This window comes from Beta vulgaris, chromosome 5 (genome assembly GCF_026745355.1).
Source record: "Beta vulgaris subsp. vulgaris cultivar EL10 chromosome 5, EL10.2, whole genome shotgun sequence".
Taxonomy (NCBI): Eukaryota; Viridiplantae; Streptophyta; class Magnoliopsida; order Caryophyllales; family Amaranthaceae; genus Beta; species Beta vulgaris.
Window position 1 is genome coordinate 64059904 of NC_079206.1, and position 19522 is coordinate 64079425.

Genomic DNA, 19522 nt, shown 5'->3' on the forward strand with positions numbered 1-19522 from the left:
ACGTTTTAATAAAAAATAGTACATGTAAAACGTATGAGGGCAATTTGATGTTTGTGAAAGCAAAATTGTTTCTTTTACTTCATTCTTTTAGAAGTTTCACTCAATTTGTCCAGAGTTTTCAATGCATATTGTAACTATGCGTGGAATATGCACTTGGGTGCATGTACTTATCTGTGGTACATACTATTACAACCAAAGGAGAAGGGAGAAGAAATAAATCGTGCGATTTAGATGTAGTAGTGATGGAACGCTCAGATTTGCTCATTGTAATCAACAGTAAACTTCACGCTTTTATGACTCATTTCACTATTCTAGTGAACAATAGGTGAACTCCCTACTTTTAAAAGGTTAAGGATAAGGAATTTTTTGATTACGTTACATATATGTAATAGAAATAGTAAAAAGTTGTTTATAAAGAAAATCTGAATTTAGATGCATTTAACAAGACCATCAAATATCATGACTATATATTTTCTACATTATGACTTGAGTAAATTCCTGTAGAATGACTTCATTCTTATGAATTTGATTGGATTAGTTCTTTTTGCCTTAATGCGTTGGCCTCTAAAAGTACTCCCCTATTGTAGTGAGTCTGAGTCAGTGAGATAATTAAATATGACTAATTACAGTAATTTGGAACCTTCTCCTACAAACTACAAACCTAAAAATCAATTATAATGCATGTTATATGAGTATTGTGAAAAGTGAAAAATATATATATTTACAGTTTTATGAAAAGTTATGTAATAAGCTGTTCATGTTCCATTATAATTTGAGAATTATGCAGATGTCATTTAGCTTAATTGACAAAGTTTTATAAGAAGATATCTAAAACCTAAGATCAAATCTCGTCTATATAAATGCGCTTAATTGAAATTGGGATTGTGTAGATTGTCATGACTCATGCATGCTCACCCTAGATCCACCACCCATGAACCCAACTTAAACCTTCCCAACCAAATTTTACTTGGGCTCACTATAAATTTCCATTTTCAATATTGATAAATGGGCTAACACTTGAAGTCTGAAGAGTCCAGGAAAAGTGGAGACCATAAAGGGACAAAAACATACTGATGATTTCATCACAAAAATTAAAAATAGCAGATTAGCAGCACCCTCTTCTGCTTCCCTCCTCAAGTCTCAGCCAATCCCAGAGAGTGGAGGAGAGAGATTACAGATTAGTGATTACACTAATCAACATCAACAAAAAGTATGAACTTTGTCCAATTTATATTATATAGTGTAATAATTCCTAATACTTGTATTTCTCATTCTTAATCACACAAAAGATTTGAGTGTGTAACAGTGTATATTATGGATAAATGTAATTTTTTTTCATCTGGGTATATACTTGTTTTATTGCCCATTTCATGAATTACTTGTTTTTGGTGTTTGATTTTTTTTTTTTAGAGCCACGAAGACGGTACAAAGTACAAAGAAGGGGAGGGGGGATTCGAACATGTGACCTATCGTTCATAGCACCTCAATCTTAACCACTAGGCCAAGATATCCTTGGTTTTGGTGTTTGAATTTATAGATTAGTTACAAACTTACAATGAACTATAATGATACTTATGTAGTTGTTTATTGTTAAAGTAGTGATTAATTTAATTAGTTTGATTTTTATGTGGTGTGATGCAGGGTATATAAATATAATAGGGCGGAAGAAATTGGGGTAAGGGAAAAAGAAAAGAGAAAGAAAAGCAAAAATGGAGGTAGGGTTTTTGGGTCTGGGAATAATGGGGAAAGCTATGGCTATGAATCTGCTACGCAATGGTTTCAAGGTTACTGTTTGGAATAGGACTCTTTCCAAGGTAATGTATTTCTTTCTGTTAGATTTTTTTTTTCTTCTTAAATTCAAGAAGTTTATGTTATGTGTTGGATGATTTTCAAGTTATTGTATTGGTGAATCATTTTATGCATATGTGTTCATCTTATGTTTATCTTTTTTCAATGTTGTAGTTAGTTTGGGAAGTTTGAAAATAGGACTCTTTCCAAGGTTTTTATGTTCACTTAAGTGAGACCCAAAAAATTTTAGTTGTGTTGTTCTAGGTTGCACATAGACGGATACAGGTGCGGATTCGGCTACGCGGACAGAAAACGGCAAGATTTTGAAATTTTAGGAAAGGGTACGCGTACCCATGCAAGATATGTATCGTATTGGGTACGGGTGCGGGTACGAGTACGTGACCTAGAAGAAGTACCCATGCTACATAGGTGTTGTTTACTAGTCACTGTGATAAATTTATAAAGAGGGTAACTTTGACAAATGAAAACTGAAACCCGAATTGATCATTCGAAAGAAATTGACAACTTGTGATTTGTAAGAGAGCAAATTTGTGGTAATAGAAGTATATGGTTTTTATATACATGTGGAAACCATTGGAGAGTGACATTTATAATTATAGAAGTGAGGGTGAATTTGTGTGTGTATATTATGCGTATGGATGTTCGTCATTTTAAGCTTTGACGGATGCTTATTGATTACAACAGTGTATTATGAGGGGATTTTAGCACATAGTAGTTAGTTAGTTACAAATACTTGTAGTGATTATCTGAACTCTACCTGATAATTAATTTTCTCATCCAATTCCTCAATGTTTAGCTTGCACCCAAATATTACTTCAGAGCAAAGCTTGTGCATGCAACTATTATCAGGTGAAAGTTACAAGTGGATCTGTGATTTGTGAATGCATTGTTGTAATGAACTGGATATTTGAGACAATATATTAAAAGAAGATGAAGATGATTTTGATTGATAATAATGGAAATAACAGAAATAAAGATGGCTTATCAAGTTTTCGAGTGACTTGACACACTTTCAAAGCTAGCACTAACATAAACTCTCCAGTATATTCTTTATATCCCCTTTCCTATCACTAATCCCCTATATTTATAGAGCTAACTTACTCCCCAAGCCAATCTAATTATATTGTACTAGCCATATTACCCCTCCCCTTCAACAAATCTATTACAATTGTCATAAAGAATATGTTAGAGTGGCAGATAGGAAGATTAAAAAGGTTTATGTAGGCCAAGTAGTTTTGCGAAGTGCAAACTATAGCAACCTTACTGATGATATCAGGGACCGGACGACAGACAACCAATGTGGTGCATTCTTCAAAATATTTGTGATGTGGGATTGGAACAAGAATCAACTCGTGTGCTCTTGTGAAATTATTTACATTTTGAACGCATACTAAGCAAGGACCTCCCACTTAGTTTCCACTGCATGCCTTGTGCAACCAATCCACCTGTCTAGCCCAATAATAGAGCTTCTCTAAAAGCATATTGGTAGTGTTGATTTAGCTTCTGGAACGAGGCAATATTTCAAAAATGACAACAGGATGTTGGGGAATATAATTGTACCTTTTACTAGTAAAATACCCATTTAACTATTCCCTTATTTCTGGCCTTGATAGCTGAGATACTTGCTGTTTAGAGGTTATTATGTCACCGATTTCATTCTTTCACCGTGCTTGCCTTTCTGTATTTTGATTAGTGTATAAGTCTTAGCTTGTTGTTGTTTAATTTACCAGTGTGATGAGCTTGTGGAACATGGAGCTACTGTTGGAGAAACGCCTGCAGCTGTGGTCAGGAAGTGCAAGTATACAATTGCAATGTTGTCTGATCCCTCAGCTGCTATTTCGGTTAGTTACTTATTGCTGCCTGCTTGTCAAATATTATCTTGGTATTCCTTGTCTAATTTTAGTTTCATGATTACGTAGGTTGCCTTTGAGAAAGACGGGGTCCTTGAGGAAATCTGCAATGGAAAATGTTATATAGATATGTCAACTGTAGATGCAGAAACATCCGTAAAGATCAGCGAGGTTCAAATTGGATCCTAATATAAGCTCTTGATATATTTTATAAGTTTGATTTGTGTGATTCTTATCAGATGTTGATCTCTTTCTTCACTTTTGCAAACCTTACATGCTCCAATTTTTTTTGGTTTCGATCTTTTTACTCATGTTCATTGTTTGAATTTGGCCACTTTTTATGGTAATGCTGGCTTGCCAATTGCCATAACAGTGTAACATATCTAGTGAAATAAGCTAAATGGATATTCAAGTCCAACTATATATGTCAAAGGATATATTGCTATATGTTGTTGAGGTATCAGGGTGACCAATGGGATGCACAAAGACCAACTGACAATCACAAGGTTTCTTTGTTCAAGTTTTGTCAAGGAAACGGATTGGATACTCATATAATTGAAAGGAGAGGAAAGGAGCCAGTCAATCAGATAATGGCCATTCAATTACTTTGTGAAAGTCTATTTGGTCCAATAATTTATTCAGGAATCAAATATGCTCTCTGGCCTTCTCCATTCACTGCCTCAATCCAATTCCATTTCAACCAATTTCTCTGTAGCACTACTTACTGACATCATTGATGAATTGTTGTTGGTAATTTGAGGCACCAGGGCAAAGAGAATCTGGTAAAAAGTAGAGAGGGTAGTTTGCAACCCATATGACAGCTAAAGGGAGTCAAGAGGACAGCCAATAAATAGCCAGTTGGACGATGGTTTGAACTACCCCTTAGTAACTTGAATTGAAATTGCAGAGAGTTGTGGCGTTTCTTTCTGGTGGTTTTCCAATCTGGTTTACCCGAGTGGAAACATGAATGCAAAACAGACATTATAAAACAATCAACAATTTTTGCATTCCATTTCCATGGCCTGCAATTTGTCCAATAAAACAGGCTGAAAATGTATTTATGGTACAAAAAAACTGGTTTCCTTATTTGCGTTAAGGTGTGGATCTTTGCCCATTATTGATGCTAAGCTGCATTTGGATAATTGCAGATTTGACTAAATTACCTACTGCCTTACAGTCTCTTGTGTTTGATTGGGCCTATATTTTAATTTAGTTTGCTTGCTCATGTCTCAAAATTTGTGGTCTCTTTGTGAAAACAAATTTAAGTGATCTGCAGGGAGTAACATCCAAGGGTGGGAGATTTCTGGAAGGTCCAGTTTCTGGTAGCAAAAAGCCTGCAGAAGATGGTCAATTAATTATTCTTGCTGCAGGAGAGAAGGTAATTGATAAGTTTTTTGCCAGACATTTATCAATGTACTTCCACGACCATTCTTCAAATTGGAGGATATTTATTACTAAGAGCTATTGTTTGAGAGCATCTCTAAGTTGCTATTTTCTGTGAATTTGTTTCACGAGCCTCGATTCTAAATATTGGTGGTAGATCATAGATTTATGGCTTTGTTTTGAATAACCTTCTTACATTCGTTGTACAGTTGTACCTAGTGGCTGATTGTATAGACATATCATTACATTTTCATATGCTTTTGTGGGTGGGATGTAGGGACTATATGATGAGGCAATTCCAATTTTTGATGTGCTGGGAAAGAAGTCGTTCTTCTTGGGGCAGATTGGAAACGGGGCTAAAATGAAGCTTGTTGTCAACATGATAATGGGCAGGTGACTCTTCTTTCCACTTTTAGTCAATACTCCATATTGGCATATTCATGTTGTGTGTAATATTTAGGGATAAGCACTACATGTGCCAGTAGAGTGCTAAACAAATGGCCACCTACCTAACAAGATGAGCTGGAGAGTTGTGGTGTTTCTTGATCTTTTGGAACTTCTACTAGTAACATCCTTGTTGTGGACCTGACATATCATGTTTGTCTTTTTCCTTTCTATATCTACAAGGCATGTATTGACTTCAACCTCAAAACTTTTCTTCTTTTAGCAAGGGGTAGGGCTGTGTACATCTGGATCTTTGCAGGCTCCACATTGTTGTTGAATCTTGAATGGAGATATAAACTTTGCCGGAACTTTTTGGGTAACAATCTTTACTTCATTGCAGGGTTGATACTATATTGATGCGTATGTGAGCGCATCTGAAACGGAACCTACTTTGCGAATAAAGATGTGGACTTAAGATGTTTCCTAGGATAAATAAAAATAACTAAAAAGTTTGTTAAAGTTGAGGCTCGTTAATGAATCTCACCTATCACTTGAAATCACTAATTGTGTGTTTGGATAGGAGAATTTGGAGGGAGAAGGGGAAGGAAAGGATTCATTTTTGCTTCGATGGATATAATAAATGGTGGAAGGGATGGGAAATGAAGGGAAGTGGAAGGATAATCACCATATCCTTACAATGTTGAGAAGATCTGAAAGGAAAATACAGGCTCACTGTCCTGAACTGAATGCACTTTCCTCAAAACGGCCTATTCCTCCCATGCAACATTACCTTCTTTGCCTCAATTGTTTCATAACCTCCTTCAAAATTGTATCTATATTATGATGTAAGGTTTTTAAAGGGGCTTGCTCCTTTCGGCACTTGTGAGGTGCAGATAATACTTGGGATGATTAATGAAAGATTGGAACAGAGACAGAAAAATCACAATTATGTTGATCAATGACGGTGAACAAAACTTTCCTATATAGAGGCTGATCTTGACATCAGATGGTGATATGTTTTAGTGGTGTCTAGTACTTTTCATTTGTTCAACTGGTTACAAACGTAGCTCCTTATCTTCATGAAATTCTGATGGTTGAAATTCTCAAATTTTACACTTCTAAGCAATCCATGATTGCATCATAATTAGTAGTTGAAGTGCAGAGAGTCTGTTATTCAAAGGCCCGAATAACTCGTTTGTCTGAACATTGGCCATTATTAGATGCTGTAGTTGTGAATTACTCTGGCCTCTGTGAAGTGTGAACTACTTCTGTTAAATTGATATGATGTCTATATTACTCGTCGGGTACTCTTGTTGGAAACATTCGGGAGCCTTTCGCGGCCTCCCTCACTTACTTGGAAAGTGGCAGCAACTCCGTCTAAAGGAATTTTAGGCGCAAGCAATCAATAAAAGAAGAAAATAAAGTGCTAGGCGCCCCTCGAAAGGCTCCCGAACGTTCACAAGTAAGCTAGTTAACAAATAAACTTCTCTTCTTAATGAAGTGTCGAAGTTTCCTTTCCCATGTCAGAGTATTGAGAATTTGACACGGGGATTGAGGTGAAATGAAGAGTCCAAAGATTATAGAATCTGATATTTCTTCTCTTACAGCATGAGAGACTGTATTACCTTAGCTAGAAATTGGGAACCCTTGAGCATTTGATGTTCTGTTTTTGCTGCAGTATGATGAATGCATTTTCGGAAGGGCTGGATTTGGCTGACAGTAGTGGACTAGATCCTCGTACTCTTCTTGATGTGTTGGTAAGATGGTTCATGTGATCTGACGTATTATTAGTTTCTTGGTCTAGAATCTTGGATGTTAACAAAAATTACTTTCTTATAGGACTTGGGAGCAATGGCTAATCCAATGTTCAAGATGAAAGGACCGTCAATGCTTCAAAGTAATTACCCCCCGGCATTTCCTCTAAAGCATCAACAGAAGGATATGAGATTAGCTCTTGCCCTTGGAGATGAAAATGCTGTTTCAATGCCAGTAGCAGCTGCAGCTAATGAGGTGAAAATTTCTGTCATTATTAAAATATCTACACACAACAATTAGATGGTGACTGGGGAACAGAAAGTGTGTGATGTATCTATAATACTTGCTCCTTCTGTTAATAATCCCCCACGGTACTTGTATGAGACAATCTCATCGTAAATTCATAACCATTTATTGGACTGGGGTGATTTATCATATTTTATGAGGAAATTTTTCAACTACTAAGCCTGTTTATGCTGATTCCTGCATAATTTTTGCACAACTTAAACTACAAAATGTAATGCTTCTTTGAGTTCATTTAAAAAATACCTTCATATCCTTTATGCAGGCGTTCAAGAAGGCAAGAAGCATGGGGCTTGGAGATCAGGACTTTTCAGCTGTGCATGAAGCAATTAAGGGTCCTAAACATCCTTAAATATGAATGAAGAAGATCAGATAATAAGAATGGAGGAAAATAGGGTAGCGAGACCGGTCAAGATCTTCTATATTCATAAATAGCACACATTGTAGTAACGGTTGGGTAACAAATTCTTGTGTCATGTTATGATTGTTGGCATACCTTACTGCAGAAATATGTTAATGTTCTGGAGTTTAAACTCAATGCCTATGCTTGCAACTTACAACAGCTGAAATGTGTTCAGTAGTGAATTCAGCAATAAAATAGGTGTTTGCCATTTTCACTTTGATACTTTGAAGATTTACTTGGCATAACTAGAGTGCTGTCTCAAAAAAAAAAAAAAAAAAAAACAGATCTATAGTGCTGGCTCATTTTTTTACTTTTGAAAAGATCCGTAGAGGTTAGGGGTTGTGGATGAATTTAACTTTTTAAAATTTAAAATTCGCGTTATTTGAGAAAAAAAAAAGTCTCTGTTCCAGAATCGTATATGAAATTTTCACCTTATACGGCTCCTCCCTTAAATATACATAATGAGAATTAAGAATACATGGAATAATCAAAAAGGATTAAAACATTCTCATTATGAACTGAGCGGGGAAGTACAAAAAATCTTAAGCCAACCTTCTTGCGCAAGAGATTTTACTAGAATCAAGTGTCTTAATACTAAATAAAAAATATAATCTAATGAAGAAGTTTTTATACAAATAATTTAATTATTGAGATGTCCATTGAAAATTATTATGTTACACAAAGATTGTATATACAATTAGTAATTTAAAAATTTTCATTTTTTAACATAAGTGGAAGAAAAAGGGAAAGTAAACAAACTACAAGGTAATAGAGAAGTGAAACATCGTAGAAACACATATCGAGTTACTATGTGTTTTAGTGAATTATATTTGTTCGTGGGATTAATTTGAAAAACTAGTAGAGAGATGTAAGAACAAACAATATTGATTGGAGATACTCCTTTGATGAGTATAGATCGTACACCATGTGAACGTGTTGACCTTGGAATGATGAAATCATCGCAATAGTCCATTGAAGTTGTATGTTACAAAAGTTCCATGTCTTGTAACAAGAGTACAATATTCATGTAATAAATGAGAAAAGCAACATGAGATACAAGTAGATGATTTTCAATATTTTTAATCTTCCTATCATATTTTAAAGATATGATATAGTAATTTTTTTTTTCCTTAGACTTCCAAAAGAAAATTAAATTGTCCCAACTTGAAACTTAAAAGATGATTTCCTACATTTTAAATCTTCATATTATGATTTTGGTTTCGAATCGGGTCAATTTTGTACAGATATGCACAATATGTATTGTTTCTGCTTAGAAATTGAGTATGTTGAAGAAGTGCTGATTAGGTGTTCGGGTCAGATCTTGTTGTCCCGAGTCAATCGTTCGCGTACACCGTCATCCTGCAAAAGACAAGGTTAGACTGCCCCGGAGGTGGTTCTGGGATTGCTTCTCCGACGCTCAAATCAGTTGATGATCAAGCTAGAGAGATAGAGTCTAGAGAGATGCTCTGATTTGTTAGGTAAGAATTCAATATCTGTTCATTGATAAGGGATCAGATATTTATAGTGCCGTGGAATTTCCAACTGTAAGTGAGCTGGAATGCACTCACAGCTGGAAAACACACACCTGAGTGGGCTTCCTAAGGCCAGGTGGCGGGGCCACCTGTTGGGCCTTCTCTTCCTCATAAGTGGGCCATGGTTGTAAATGAGCCCAAACATGTATTATTTAACAATAAAGATGACTTTTGTGAAGTTTATCTTTTGTTTTTAAATCGGGTTAATTTCTAACACATGTATACAATGTGTATGATTTTCATCCTTATATTTGACATAGGTCACCTAACTAAAAGACACAACATATCTTAATGTTTAAGGTAGTTATAACTTGTAATCGCGTCTTTTTCGAATTGGATTTCAAATCATGTCGATATTTGATAAAAAAATTCACATTCCGTGACTTTTCATTCGCATATTCCACAATAACTATAAGACAGTAGCTTATAAACATCTCATCTTTTAGATTGAGTAGTGGTTCAAATCAATGTTGTCTCACAAAATTCTCCACCTTACGGAGACAATATACCTTACCCACATCACATGTTCAGTGGGTACATAGGAGCCCCACACGACTTCAAGTTTAATTTGATGTCTGTGCTCACACACAATCGTAGTGGCCCTGCCACATCTTAATCCGAGCGCGGTTTGGCATTTCATTGTTGGAGTCCAAATATACGAAAGTAATTTTATAGGATGAACGTTGGAGGTACCAAAGTAAAGGTAAGTCAGTAACAAATCATAATAAAGTTGGTACCATATCAGAGTGACTCTTATTTAGTATTAGAGTAACTTGACTGGGGAAAAACTTGGTTAACCCACCGGGTAGACTACCCACCCCATAATATAAGGTCGTGGTAATTATAATAGTGAAATCCAACTAGACTTAAATACTAATATTTTAATTATCTATTAGTAGCGGGCAGGGCCGGCCCGTAGCATGTGCTACATGGGCGACGGCACAGGGCCCCCATTTCTTTGGGGCCCATTTTTGCTTAAAATCTTCCTACATATTGAATATCTAACAAATATGTTACTATTAATTGAGCATAGATCAGTGGTTGACATTTACATGAGGAAAAGGAATGATTGTGGGTTCGAAACCTTCAAGTCATTGTTTTCTCTTCCTTATTGCTTATTTTCCATCATTTCTTTTCGTTACCTTACTGCTTGTTTGTCATTAACTTAGTTTTATGATATTGTTACTTTTATCAACTCATTTCCTTCCCATTTTACAACATAATACATTTTATATAATATTACCCCATAAATTTTACATGTATCTGACCTTTAATCTATCAACTTTATTTTTTTAAAAAAATACCATTATATCATACTTTAGAGTATTAATAGAGATAAATCAAATAAGATCCCATACAATTGTATTTACAAAATATTATAAACAGTGAGTATATCATAAACGCTCCATATTAAAAAAAATCTTTTTATTTTGAACGCTCGTTATTAGGGGTAAACACGGTTTGATTTGGTGCGGTTTGAGTGTCAAACCAAACCAAACCAAACCACAAAATACGGTTTGGTAATTTCTTCAAACCAAACCAAACCGTATTAGCATTCAAACCGAACCAAACCAAACCGTAATAATACGGTTTTGTGCGGTTTGGTTTACGGTTTATAACGAGTAAATAATTTTTTCCACATAATTGTTAAATACTACTTCATTAACTTATGATAAAGTTTAAGGGATTGACCCAAACGAATTAAATTATATTACAATAAATATAACAATCAAGTACTAACACATAACAAATATTAAATAAATTGACCCTAAATAATAAATATTAACCCTAAATCTAACCTCTTAATCGTATAAAATTATGTGATATTTTGATTTTTGTTGTTTTTATCTTTTCTTTAGATTTTCATATATGTAAAAATAATTTAATTTTATTTAAAAATTATATATATATCAAAATACGGTATACTGGTTTACGGTTTGGTTTGGTTTATAATATTTGAAAAACCAAACCAAACCGTAAACCGCATTAACAAAAAATCCTAAACCAAACCGTATTTTTATAAACCGTAAACCAAACCAAACCGTTAAAATGCGGTTTGGTCCGGTTTGGTTACGGTCCAGACCAAACTCTGTATAGCCCTACTCGTGATAAATTTCGCACAGGGCCCCCAAACTCATCGAGACGGCCCTGGTAGCGGGTAGTCTACCCGATGGGTTACTCAAACAATGTCCACTTGACTCGCGCTTTGTTACTAACTTTTATATTACTTTGTTACCTTCAAGGCTCCAACAATGAGTTATCAGTACTTTCTCATTTAATCCATCATCAATGTAAATACTCATCATCTTCATCTTTTATGTGTTTTTACGAAAAGAAAAAAAATCAACAAATCTTAACATTTACTTCAAGGATAGGCTAATATGAAAGAGCGACTTTTACTTGCTAAATTTAAGAAGAATATATTAACAAGGATAGCCTTTTATCATATTATAACAAGAGTATTAAAATATATTCGACAAGCTAGAAAGGAAATCCAACTTGTCAAGAACGAGAACAGGTATCAACATCGATGAGATGTAATACAATGTTTAATGATAACCAACCTAAAGTACGAGATGGTAGAATACAAAGATAAAATACAAAATGGGACAAAAGCTACATGCTAACCTTCACTTCCCACCCCCAAAAATATAAGATCTGTGCTGCAACATTCTTCTACTCTTTGGGGTGAGTGGGAGGTAATAAGATAAATTTATGCTGGAAATTAACTGATGATACAAATCTTTAACATCAATACTGATTAAGAGGGAAAAAAGGAGAAAAGAATGCCATGAAAGCCAGTCTAACATCTTGCCTCTTGTAAGTAAGTTGTACAATGCAAAAAGCAGGCATTCACTTTTTAAGATAAGATACCCAATAGGCAGTGATAGAAAACACACCAGTTCCAGTTTCAGTGTACAGAGGAGGGTATGAATACGATCGACCCGGAAAAAAAAAAGTAGGAAAGAAGAAAAACCTCAACCCTTCTTAAGTTACATAGCAATGCAACCTTCGAATACAACAGGCCGATCCCGAATAAAAGACCGAAATTCAGCACTGTTAGTACGCAGAATCCCGAGAGCTAAAACACCTGAGCTTACTCTAATCAAACTGTACAGATAAAACCGAAAAATACTAACTGCGGGAAGGAGCTAAATCAAAAATCTGCTGATCAAGCATTGTCACTAACTTTAAAGGACGCCCTCATCCCCTTTCGGGCTTTCCCTTCTTCAGTAGGGAAAGCCATTGCTGTTGCCGTTGCTGCATATACCACCAAGGGACCCGCCATTTATATGCTCACTATGTACTCCATTCAACAACCCATTGTCATGATCCTTGCAAACACCATTAAGTGAGCCATGACTACTATATTCTGGATAAACACCATTGATCGAACCATTACCATGTGGTGGATGAACACCATTTGTCAATCCATTTGTATGTTCCATATAGATACCATTCGTGGAACCATTAACATGTTTTCGATGACCACCATTTATCGCTCCATTAGCATATCCTGGATGAATGCCATTCGATGCACCATTAGCATGCTGCTCTTTGTGTTCACTGTTTAAGGAGCCATTGCCATGGTTTTTGTGTGTCATGTTAACAAATCCATTACTAGGCTGCTTGTGAATGCCATTCACAGGCCCGTTAGGTAGGTCCTTGGGTTTGCAAAGTTGAGATTTTGGTGGCGTGGCTCCACTACACTTTGGCTTATCTTTTTGCAGCATATCATGTACAATACTAGGGTTGTCCAAAACAGCATCCAATTGTCCGGTTGCTGCAGCTATTAGACCTGTTTGCAATAATAGATGACAAAATCAACATCCACAAGACAAACCCCATAACTAAGTTAGGCTGAGAAGAAGACATTCTTCTCTCATGAATTTTATCTGTGAGACTGTCCCACAGATTGCAGAATACGCACCTACAAACAGAGGAGAAGGATTTCCTGGTCTTGACTTGAACTCAGGATGAAATTGAGCCCCAACATAAAAGGGATGATCAGGCAGCTCAATTATCTGATCAACATAAAAATATGTCACAAATAAGAACTCCTATTAAGGATAGATTTATTAAGACACTACAGTAGATCCCAACCTCCATTCGCTCGCCACTTTCATCCTTTCCAGTGAATGACATGCCAAAACTCTCTAGCTGAGCAATCATATCAGGGTTTACCTATAACATCAAATTTGTGAAAGATAAATTCATGTTAGATAAGCATCAACAATAGGAGGTAAAATACTATGACAGTTATTTTTGTAAAAGAAAGAGGTATGTTATCTTTGCTTGTCAAATACAGACCTCATATCTATGCCGATGCCTCTCATCAACAAAGCTTGCATTGCCATATCTACAATAGAGTAAAAAGAACACACATAAGCTCCATATGTAATATTCATAAGGTTCAGTGAAAAAGGTAGCTGGTATCAATATTCTTACAGCTTTGCACTCTTGCAGTCCTTGTCTTGGAAATAAGTCCTCCTCGAACCAAGACGCATGGTGGCACCCATATGAGTTTTTGATCCCTGTTTATTACATATCATAAGCCAGCTCCTCAACTTAAAAACTGCAATATGTACAATTTCCCCCAAATATAGAAACTTAGGATCACAATACAAACCTCTGGCATAAATATAACGAAGGGGTTCTTGGTCTTTTTGGTTTCTGAGTCAAATTCTGTGCTGTTTGCATCATGGATTCCTAGAACAGACCGAGCAAACTCAACAACAGCCATTTGCATTCCCAGACAAATGCCAAGATATGGAATTTTATTTTCTCTGGCATACTTCGCAGCAAGAATTTTCCCTTCAACACCTCTATCGCCAAATCCTCCAGGAACTAGAACACCATCTGCACCCTGAAATCAAGGGGTACCAGGAAGTTAAGAAATGCAAGGCCTTTGATGCACAAAATGTGAATACTAGGTGAGAAAAAGATATCTCATGGAAACCATGTCTATGACTTGAAAAATGCTTGTTTTTAGCGAGACCACAGACAAGGATTCTGCCGATATCTTATAGTAGATTAGCATTTTCCCAAGAAAATCCATCATGCCTTAAGGATATCAAAGGACACAAACCTTAAGCAAATTCCATGCAGCTTTGTAGCTTTCAGGGTTCTGCAACACAAAAAAGTCCACTTCAGAATGGGAATACAAGAATAAAAACAATGAGAGCCAGACATATGGGAAGTGCAAAGAAAAGTGATCATCACACCTCTTCCTTGGTTGATACTTCAAGGTCACTAGCTGGAACCCAGTCAAGAACAAGTTTACGATGACATGCAACTGAAGCGTGCAAGAGAGCCTGATTATAGCGGAAAACAATATCGTTAATAGCTTGGAGCAATACAGACTACCTTAACCCCATAAATAATGCAAGTGCCCTGACTTGCAACATGCAAAATTAATCATCAAAGGGAAGCCTCGGTGACCTTTCCTAGTACTCAATTCACTTCTACTTAGATGCATACACTACTTAACCACTGTGGAAGATCCTAGATCTATATGTTGCATAAATCAGCACAGCAGATATACAGGTGTTCATAAATCACTTAAATTTATAATAATGAAGATCTTTTAGTTAAAAGAAACAGGGGATTTTAAGGGATAGTCAGCAAAGGGTAATTATGCTTCACTGTGTGATGGGAGCCTGGTGTCCATAAACTGCTTATATTTCAAAATTGGACCCTCATTGCACGGGGAAAAAAGCCCACAATAAACTGCTCATATTCACTGTATGAGATAGTCAGCAAAGGACACTTTACAAGGCATTTATTGGTGCCTGCAGTCCATAAGCCAATAATAGCTTTTAATAGTCCTACCACAACTTTAGGTTTATTTCAATAAAACCATCACAGTTTACATTCTCAAATCCTCTCCCCCGCCCAAAAAAAAGGAGAGAGAGAGATAGGAGGAAGGGTACTCAATTGCGGCTATAGAGTGACAATTAAAACGGATGCGTATTAGCCGTGCTGGAGGCTTTTGCCGCTCAACCAATCCCTTGCTTGTTCCCAAAATTCCCATGCCTATCTGGATTGGTAAACCCAACCAACTATTTACAACAAACTTAGATCCAAGTATGATATCACAGAAGATTTGCAGAAATTCTTCAGTCTTAAAATCCTTGAACAGCCTGCTTGTAAACTGAATTAAAAAAACCCATCCCAAAACTTTAGCAAACATGCAGATAACTCAATTACCTTTAGTACAGATAGATAGGAATCTGAAAGTCCCGTGTACTTTCCAACCATGGCAATCCTCACCTAATGGATTGAGAAGAAACAAACAAAAATAAATAAATAGAATCCAAAGATGCTCTTATTATACTGGACGATCAGACAGCTGAGAAGAAAGCAAGAAGTCAATTGAAACCTACAGGCTCATACAACATGGCACAAAGTTGAGCTCTCCTAGTCCATTCATCTAGCACGGGCTCCTTTGCGACCCTGCATCATGGCAAATTGTAGTCAGTTGGAGTTTGCACAAATCAAACAAAATATAAGCCGATGAAAAATAAGGGTATAGGACAAACCCATAAAGATTGAGCACTTTCAATATAGCTTCATGAGCCTTTTGGTCCTGATGAAGACAAAAAGAAATCCACATATTTGACATCAGCAATGTGTTGAGGGCAAAATAAGAGACTTCATTTACATACAAAACAAAATAAAGAAACTTACTCTAAGAAGCAAAGGAATGTGCCAGATGTTGGGAACATCAAATAGAGTTATAATATTCTCACCCTGAACAATTAAATATTTAACGTAAGATTATGATTCATATATCAAAAACACAAGGATGAAAGTATTTGCTGTTAGAAGTACCGGAACATGGCAAAACTGTGAGAGCTTCGCCTTCACATTTTCATCAAGAGGCTGTAGAGAAGTAAAGAGGGTTTTAGCTCAACGTCGCTGGAAAGAAATTAAACACGTGCATGAAGAAAGAAAGAGAGGAAGAGATACCAATGTGCTGCGACAAGCTAAAATATCTGGAGTTAAACCCAGGCCTCGCAGTCCCCTAACACTATGCTGTGTTGGCTTTGTCTTCTGTTAAAAGTAACAGTAACATTACATATATTAGATAAAACTTCAGACTACAACAACCAACTTATACAAACATAAAGACAGATTTTAAATAATTACCTGTTCCCCAACAACATTTAGCACCGGTACAAGACTAACATGAATTAGGCAAAAGTTTCCAGGACCTATTAAGAAGAGAAGTTTGCGTAAGCTTTTCAAACAAATGAAATACATACGTATTCCAGTATGCCAAGACTTCTAAGAAAACCTACCAACACGATAAGAGAATTGTCCAAGAGCTTCAATGAACGGCATAGACTCAATGTCCCCTACATCACAAATTTCAGGCCAATAAGAGACGCAACATTTTTTGTTTGTGATTAAAAAGGCAGCAGATGGTATATCAGATAACACACCTATAGTTCCCCCCAATTCAATAACACAAACATCAGGAGGGCCCTCCTGCCCATCAACCGGTGTATGTGCTACACGTTCTATCCGTGCTTGAATTTCATCTGTAATGTGCGGGACAACCTAACAAGCACAAAGAAAATAATTCAGAGGACTATTGCAGCATAACTGTACTGGTGAAAATCTTGAATTAGAAAGGAAAATGACCTGGACAGTTTTTCCCAAATAATCTCCCCTTCTCTCCTTGTCAATGACAGACTGTCACATACAGCAAAAAAAAAAGACAAAAAAGAAATCAATACCAATTGAATATCAGTCAAATAGGATACTTCATCCTTAGGAAGGAAAGGTTGAAGGATAAGTTAGGCAACAGATAAGGCAGTGTTGGTAATCAACTTGCCTGGTATATTTTTCCGGTTGTGATATTATTATCGCGGGTCAGCTTGATGTCTAAGAATCTCTCGTAGTTACCAAGATCTAGGTCCACCTGCCATAAAATTAAATCAAGGAAACAAACCTCATATGTTCAGTACTATGACATATGAAGATTGACATCTCTTAGCTATTACGAGTATCTTTACTAGGATATACTTCAAGTATTAAGGCAACCCAAGGGAGGAAAAAAAAAAGAACACAAACAAAAGTACTCCATTTCAGCTCATGAACTGTTGATCACAAGTTCAATATCAATCTGTTCAAACTCATGAAGCTCATGAAGGAAGAACATGATACTCCGGCCCCACTCCGATACCCCACTCCGATACCGGCAACAACAAGGAAATCATTTTGCTGCTTAAAGAAGAAAAGCAAGCATGTTTGAATACACATAACTAACACTTCTAACTTTTCCCCCTTTTTTGACTTCTAGATACAAAGGAAATATGAGCAGAGAATAACCTTCATTAACAGATTCTTAGTGTTATCCTAGGTTCCACCATAACCTTCTCATTTCTTATTGTTTTTTTTAATGATGATTAAGGAAACAACAAAACCATATCACTTTACAATGAAAAAGAAACCATAAATTTTCAGGAAAAATTTCATCTTTCAATTGTTACATTCCATTCCAACTGAAGGCTTTGTTAGGAAGAAAAGAAAAAATAGCAACATCATTTTCTAAGATACCTATCCTTTCCAACTACCTTCACTGCCGCCAATACAAACAAAACAAAAATCAAATTGCTAACAGAGAAAAAGAAATTTAGTCAACATCAATAGTAACTCATTAAAAGTTTATTATTCAAATCTTAAGAAATTGATTTCTAAACAAAAATAAGATTCTACAATAATAATATTAATAATAAAAAAATAGAAGGATGTAAAGTAAGCTTTTACCTCGCCTCCATCATCCAAAACAAACACTTCACCATGTTCAAAGGGTGACATAGTTCCAGCATCTGTATTCAAGTAAGGATCTGCAATATCCACATCCCAAAAAAATTAAAATAAATAAGAAAAAAAATACAAAAAAGGGTAAATTTAAATCCCACCATGTAAGATCATGAAATGAAAGAAACTTAGTAGATGAGAAGAGAAAAGTTTTCCCCCAAAAAAAAATTACTTTTTTTTTCATTTTTAGCAAAAGAAAAAAAGATTACTAATTGATTTTCTGGGTTTCCAACTTTCCATCAATCAGAAAGTTATGAAATTCATGAATTAGATTAATTTCTCACTAAATGGTGCAATGTTTGATAAATGCATCTTACGCACAAAAGAAGGGAAGTTTTTAAACAGAAACAAAATCTGGGTAAAAATATCTCAGAAAAATAACATCAACCCACGTTCAAATCAACCTAATTCACTCCATAAACCCTAGAATTTCAACCTAATCTCCAAAACCCACGTCGTAAAATCACCCAAAAAATCCCAAAAAAAAACCAAGAAACACATAAAATCCAAAAAACCCAGAAAAATTAGAAATGCAATAGTACCAATTTTAATGGAAGTAACACGAAGACCACAAGCTTTAAGAAGAACACCAATACTACTTGCAGTAACCCCTTTTCCTAATCCACTCACAACACCTCCAGTAACAAGAACATACTTCATCTTTTCTCTCTTCTCTTCAAAAATCAACACTTTTTTTTCTGGGTTATATTAAATGGTGTTTTTTCACCTCCTCTGTTTTTTCTTGATAACTTAAAAATGGCGAAAAATGCACGTTACTTTAATTAGTTACAGTTTCTGGGAAAATAAAGGTTGTTTAAACAGTTGCAAAATGTTTGGTAGAAGAAGATGAGTGAAAGAGCGCTGAGATTAGAGAGGAGAGAGAAAGAGAGAAGGGAAATCACATTGTTGAGACTTGTGACGGCCAATACAAATATTTATAGTAGTATAGTAACTATCACCTTGAAGTTTTTGAGGTTTTTCTAAAAAAAAAAAAAAAAAAAGTTTTTCAAAACCCTAAGTCAAATTTATTTTGTGTCGTTTTTTTTTTTTTTTTTGGAGTTGGGTGCTTTTTTTTTTTTCTTCCCGCGTCTATTATATCCGGGTGAATATTTTACTTATTTGATTTGATTTTTTGTGTATAGAGATTTGAGAATTGACTATGTCATAGACATGTTAATAAACAGGGACACAGGACACTAGATATTCTAATGAATATGAACCCATGAACGTAAGTTACGTAACTGTAAGAGTCGGGGGTATGTTATGTTGAA

The 19522-nt window shown here is 35.6% G+C and overlaps 2 protein-coding genes across 3 annotated transcripts; one reads left to right on the top strand and one right to left on the bottom strand.

The window, feature by feature from the left end:
• Positions 1 to 1053: 1053 nt before the first annotated feature.
• LOC104894491 (glyoxylate/succinic semialdehyde reductase 1) lies at positions 1054 to 8109 on the top strand. The gene is made up of 9 exons (XM_010680741.4): positions 1054 to 1210; positions 1642 to 1814; positions 3540 to 3650; positions 3729 to 3830; positions 4936 to 5037; positions 5320 to 5435; positions 7105 to 7183; positions 7266 to 7436; positions 7750 to 8109. Exons 2-9 carry the CDS (start codon positions 1710 to 1712, stop codon positions 7834 to 7836), a joined length of 873 nt encoding a protein of 290 aa, XP_010679043.1. The 5' UTR covers positions 1054 to 1210; positions 1642 to 1709; the 3' UTR covers positions 7837 to 8109.
• Positions 8110 to 12206: 4097 nt separating this feature from the next.
• LOC104894492 (uncharacterized) lies at positions 12207 to 19222 on the bottom strand. 2 transcript variants are annotated; one of them, XM_010680742.4, is made up of 21 exons: positions 18794 to 19222; positions 18198 to 18277; positions 17263 to 17349; positions 17070 to 17120; positions 16868 to 16985; positions 16724 to 16780; positions 16572 to 16636; positions 16392 to 16475; positions 16254 to 16304; positions 16110 to 16172; positions 15962 to 16008; positions 15806 to 15875; positions 15630 to 15692; positions 14645 to 14734; positions 14509 to 14547; positions 14050 to 14286; positions 13869 to 13954; positions 13731 to 13779; positions 13524 to 13604; positions 13351 to 13444; positions 12207 to 13218 (listed from the first exon to the last, which is right to left on the bottom strand). In XM_010680742.4, the coding sequence occupies exons 1-21, from the start codon at positions 18909 to 18911 to the stop codon at positions 12650 to 12652; spliced, it is 2199 nt and encodes a 732-aa protein (XP_010679044.2). In that variant the 5' UTR covers positions 18912 to 19222; the 3' UTR covers positions 12207 to 12649. The 2 variants fall into 2 exon arrangements, with proteins under 2 accessions (XP_010679044.2, XP_019105309.2); XM_019249764.3 differs by lacking the exons at positions 18198 to 18277; positions 18794 to 19222 and adding an exon at positions 17760 to 17921.
• Positions 19223 to 19522: the final 300 nt, after the last annotated feature.

Excerpts from the sequence above, each read along its gene's own strand:
- LOC104894491 (XM_010680741.4), top strand. The coding sequence starts at position 1,710 with ATGGAGGTAGGGTTTTTGGGTCTGGGAATAATGGGGAAAGCTATGGCT. Across the intron at positions 5,436-7,104 it reads GTCAACATGATAATGGGCAG|TATGATGAATGCATTTTCGG; the intron begins GTGACTCTTCTT and ends TTTTTGCTGCAG. Across the intron at positions 7,184-7,265 it reads GTACTCTTCTTGATGTGTTG|GACTTGGGAGCAATGGCTAA; the intron begins GTAAGATGGTTC and ends ACTTTCTTATAG.
- LOC104894492 (XM_010680742.4), bottom strand. The coding sequence starts at position 18,911 with ATGAAGTATGTTCTTGTTACTGGAGGTGTTGTGAGTGGATTAGGAAAA. Across the intron at positions 17,350-18,197 it reads TTTTGGATGATGGAGGCGAG|GTGGACCTAGATCTTGGTAA; the intron begins GTAAAAGCTTAC and ends ATTTTATGGCAG. Across the intron at positions 17,121-17,262 it reads CAACCGGAAAAATATACCAG|TCTGTCATTGACAAGGAGAG; the intron begins GCAAGTTGATTA and ends TGTATGTGACAG.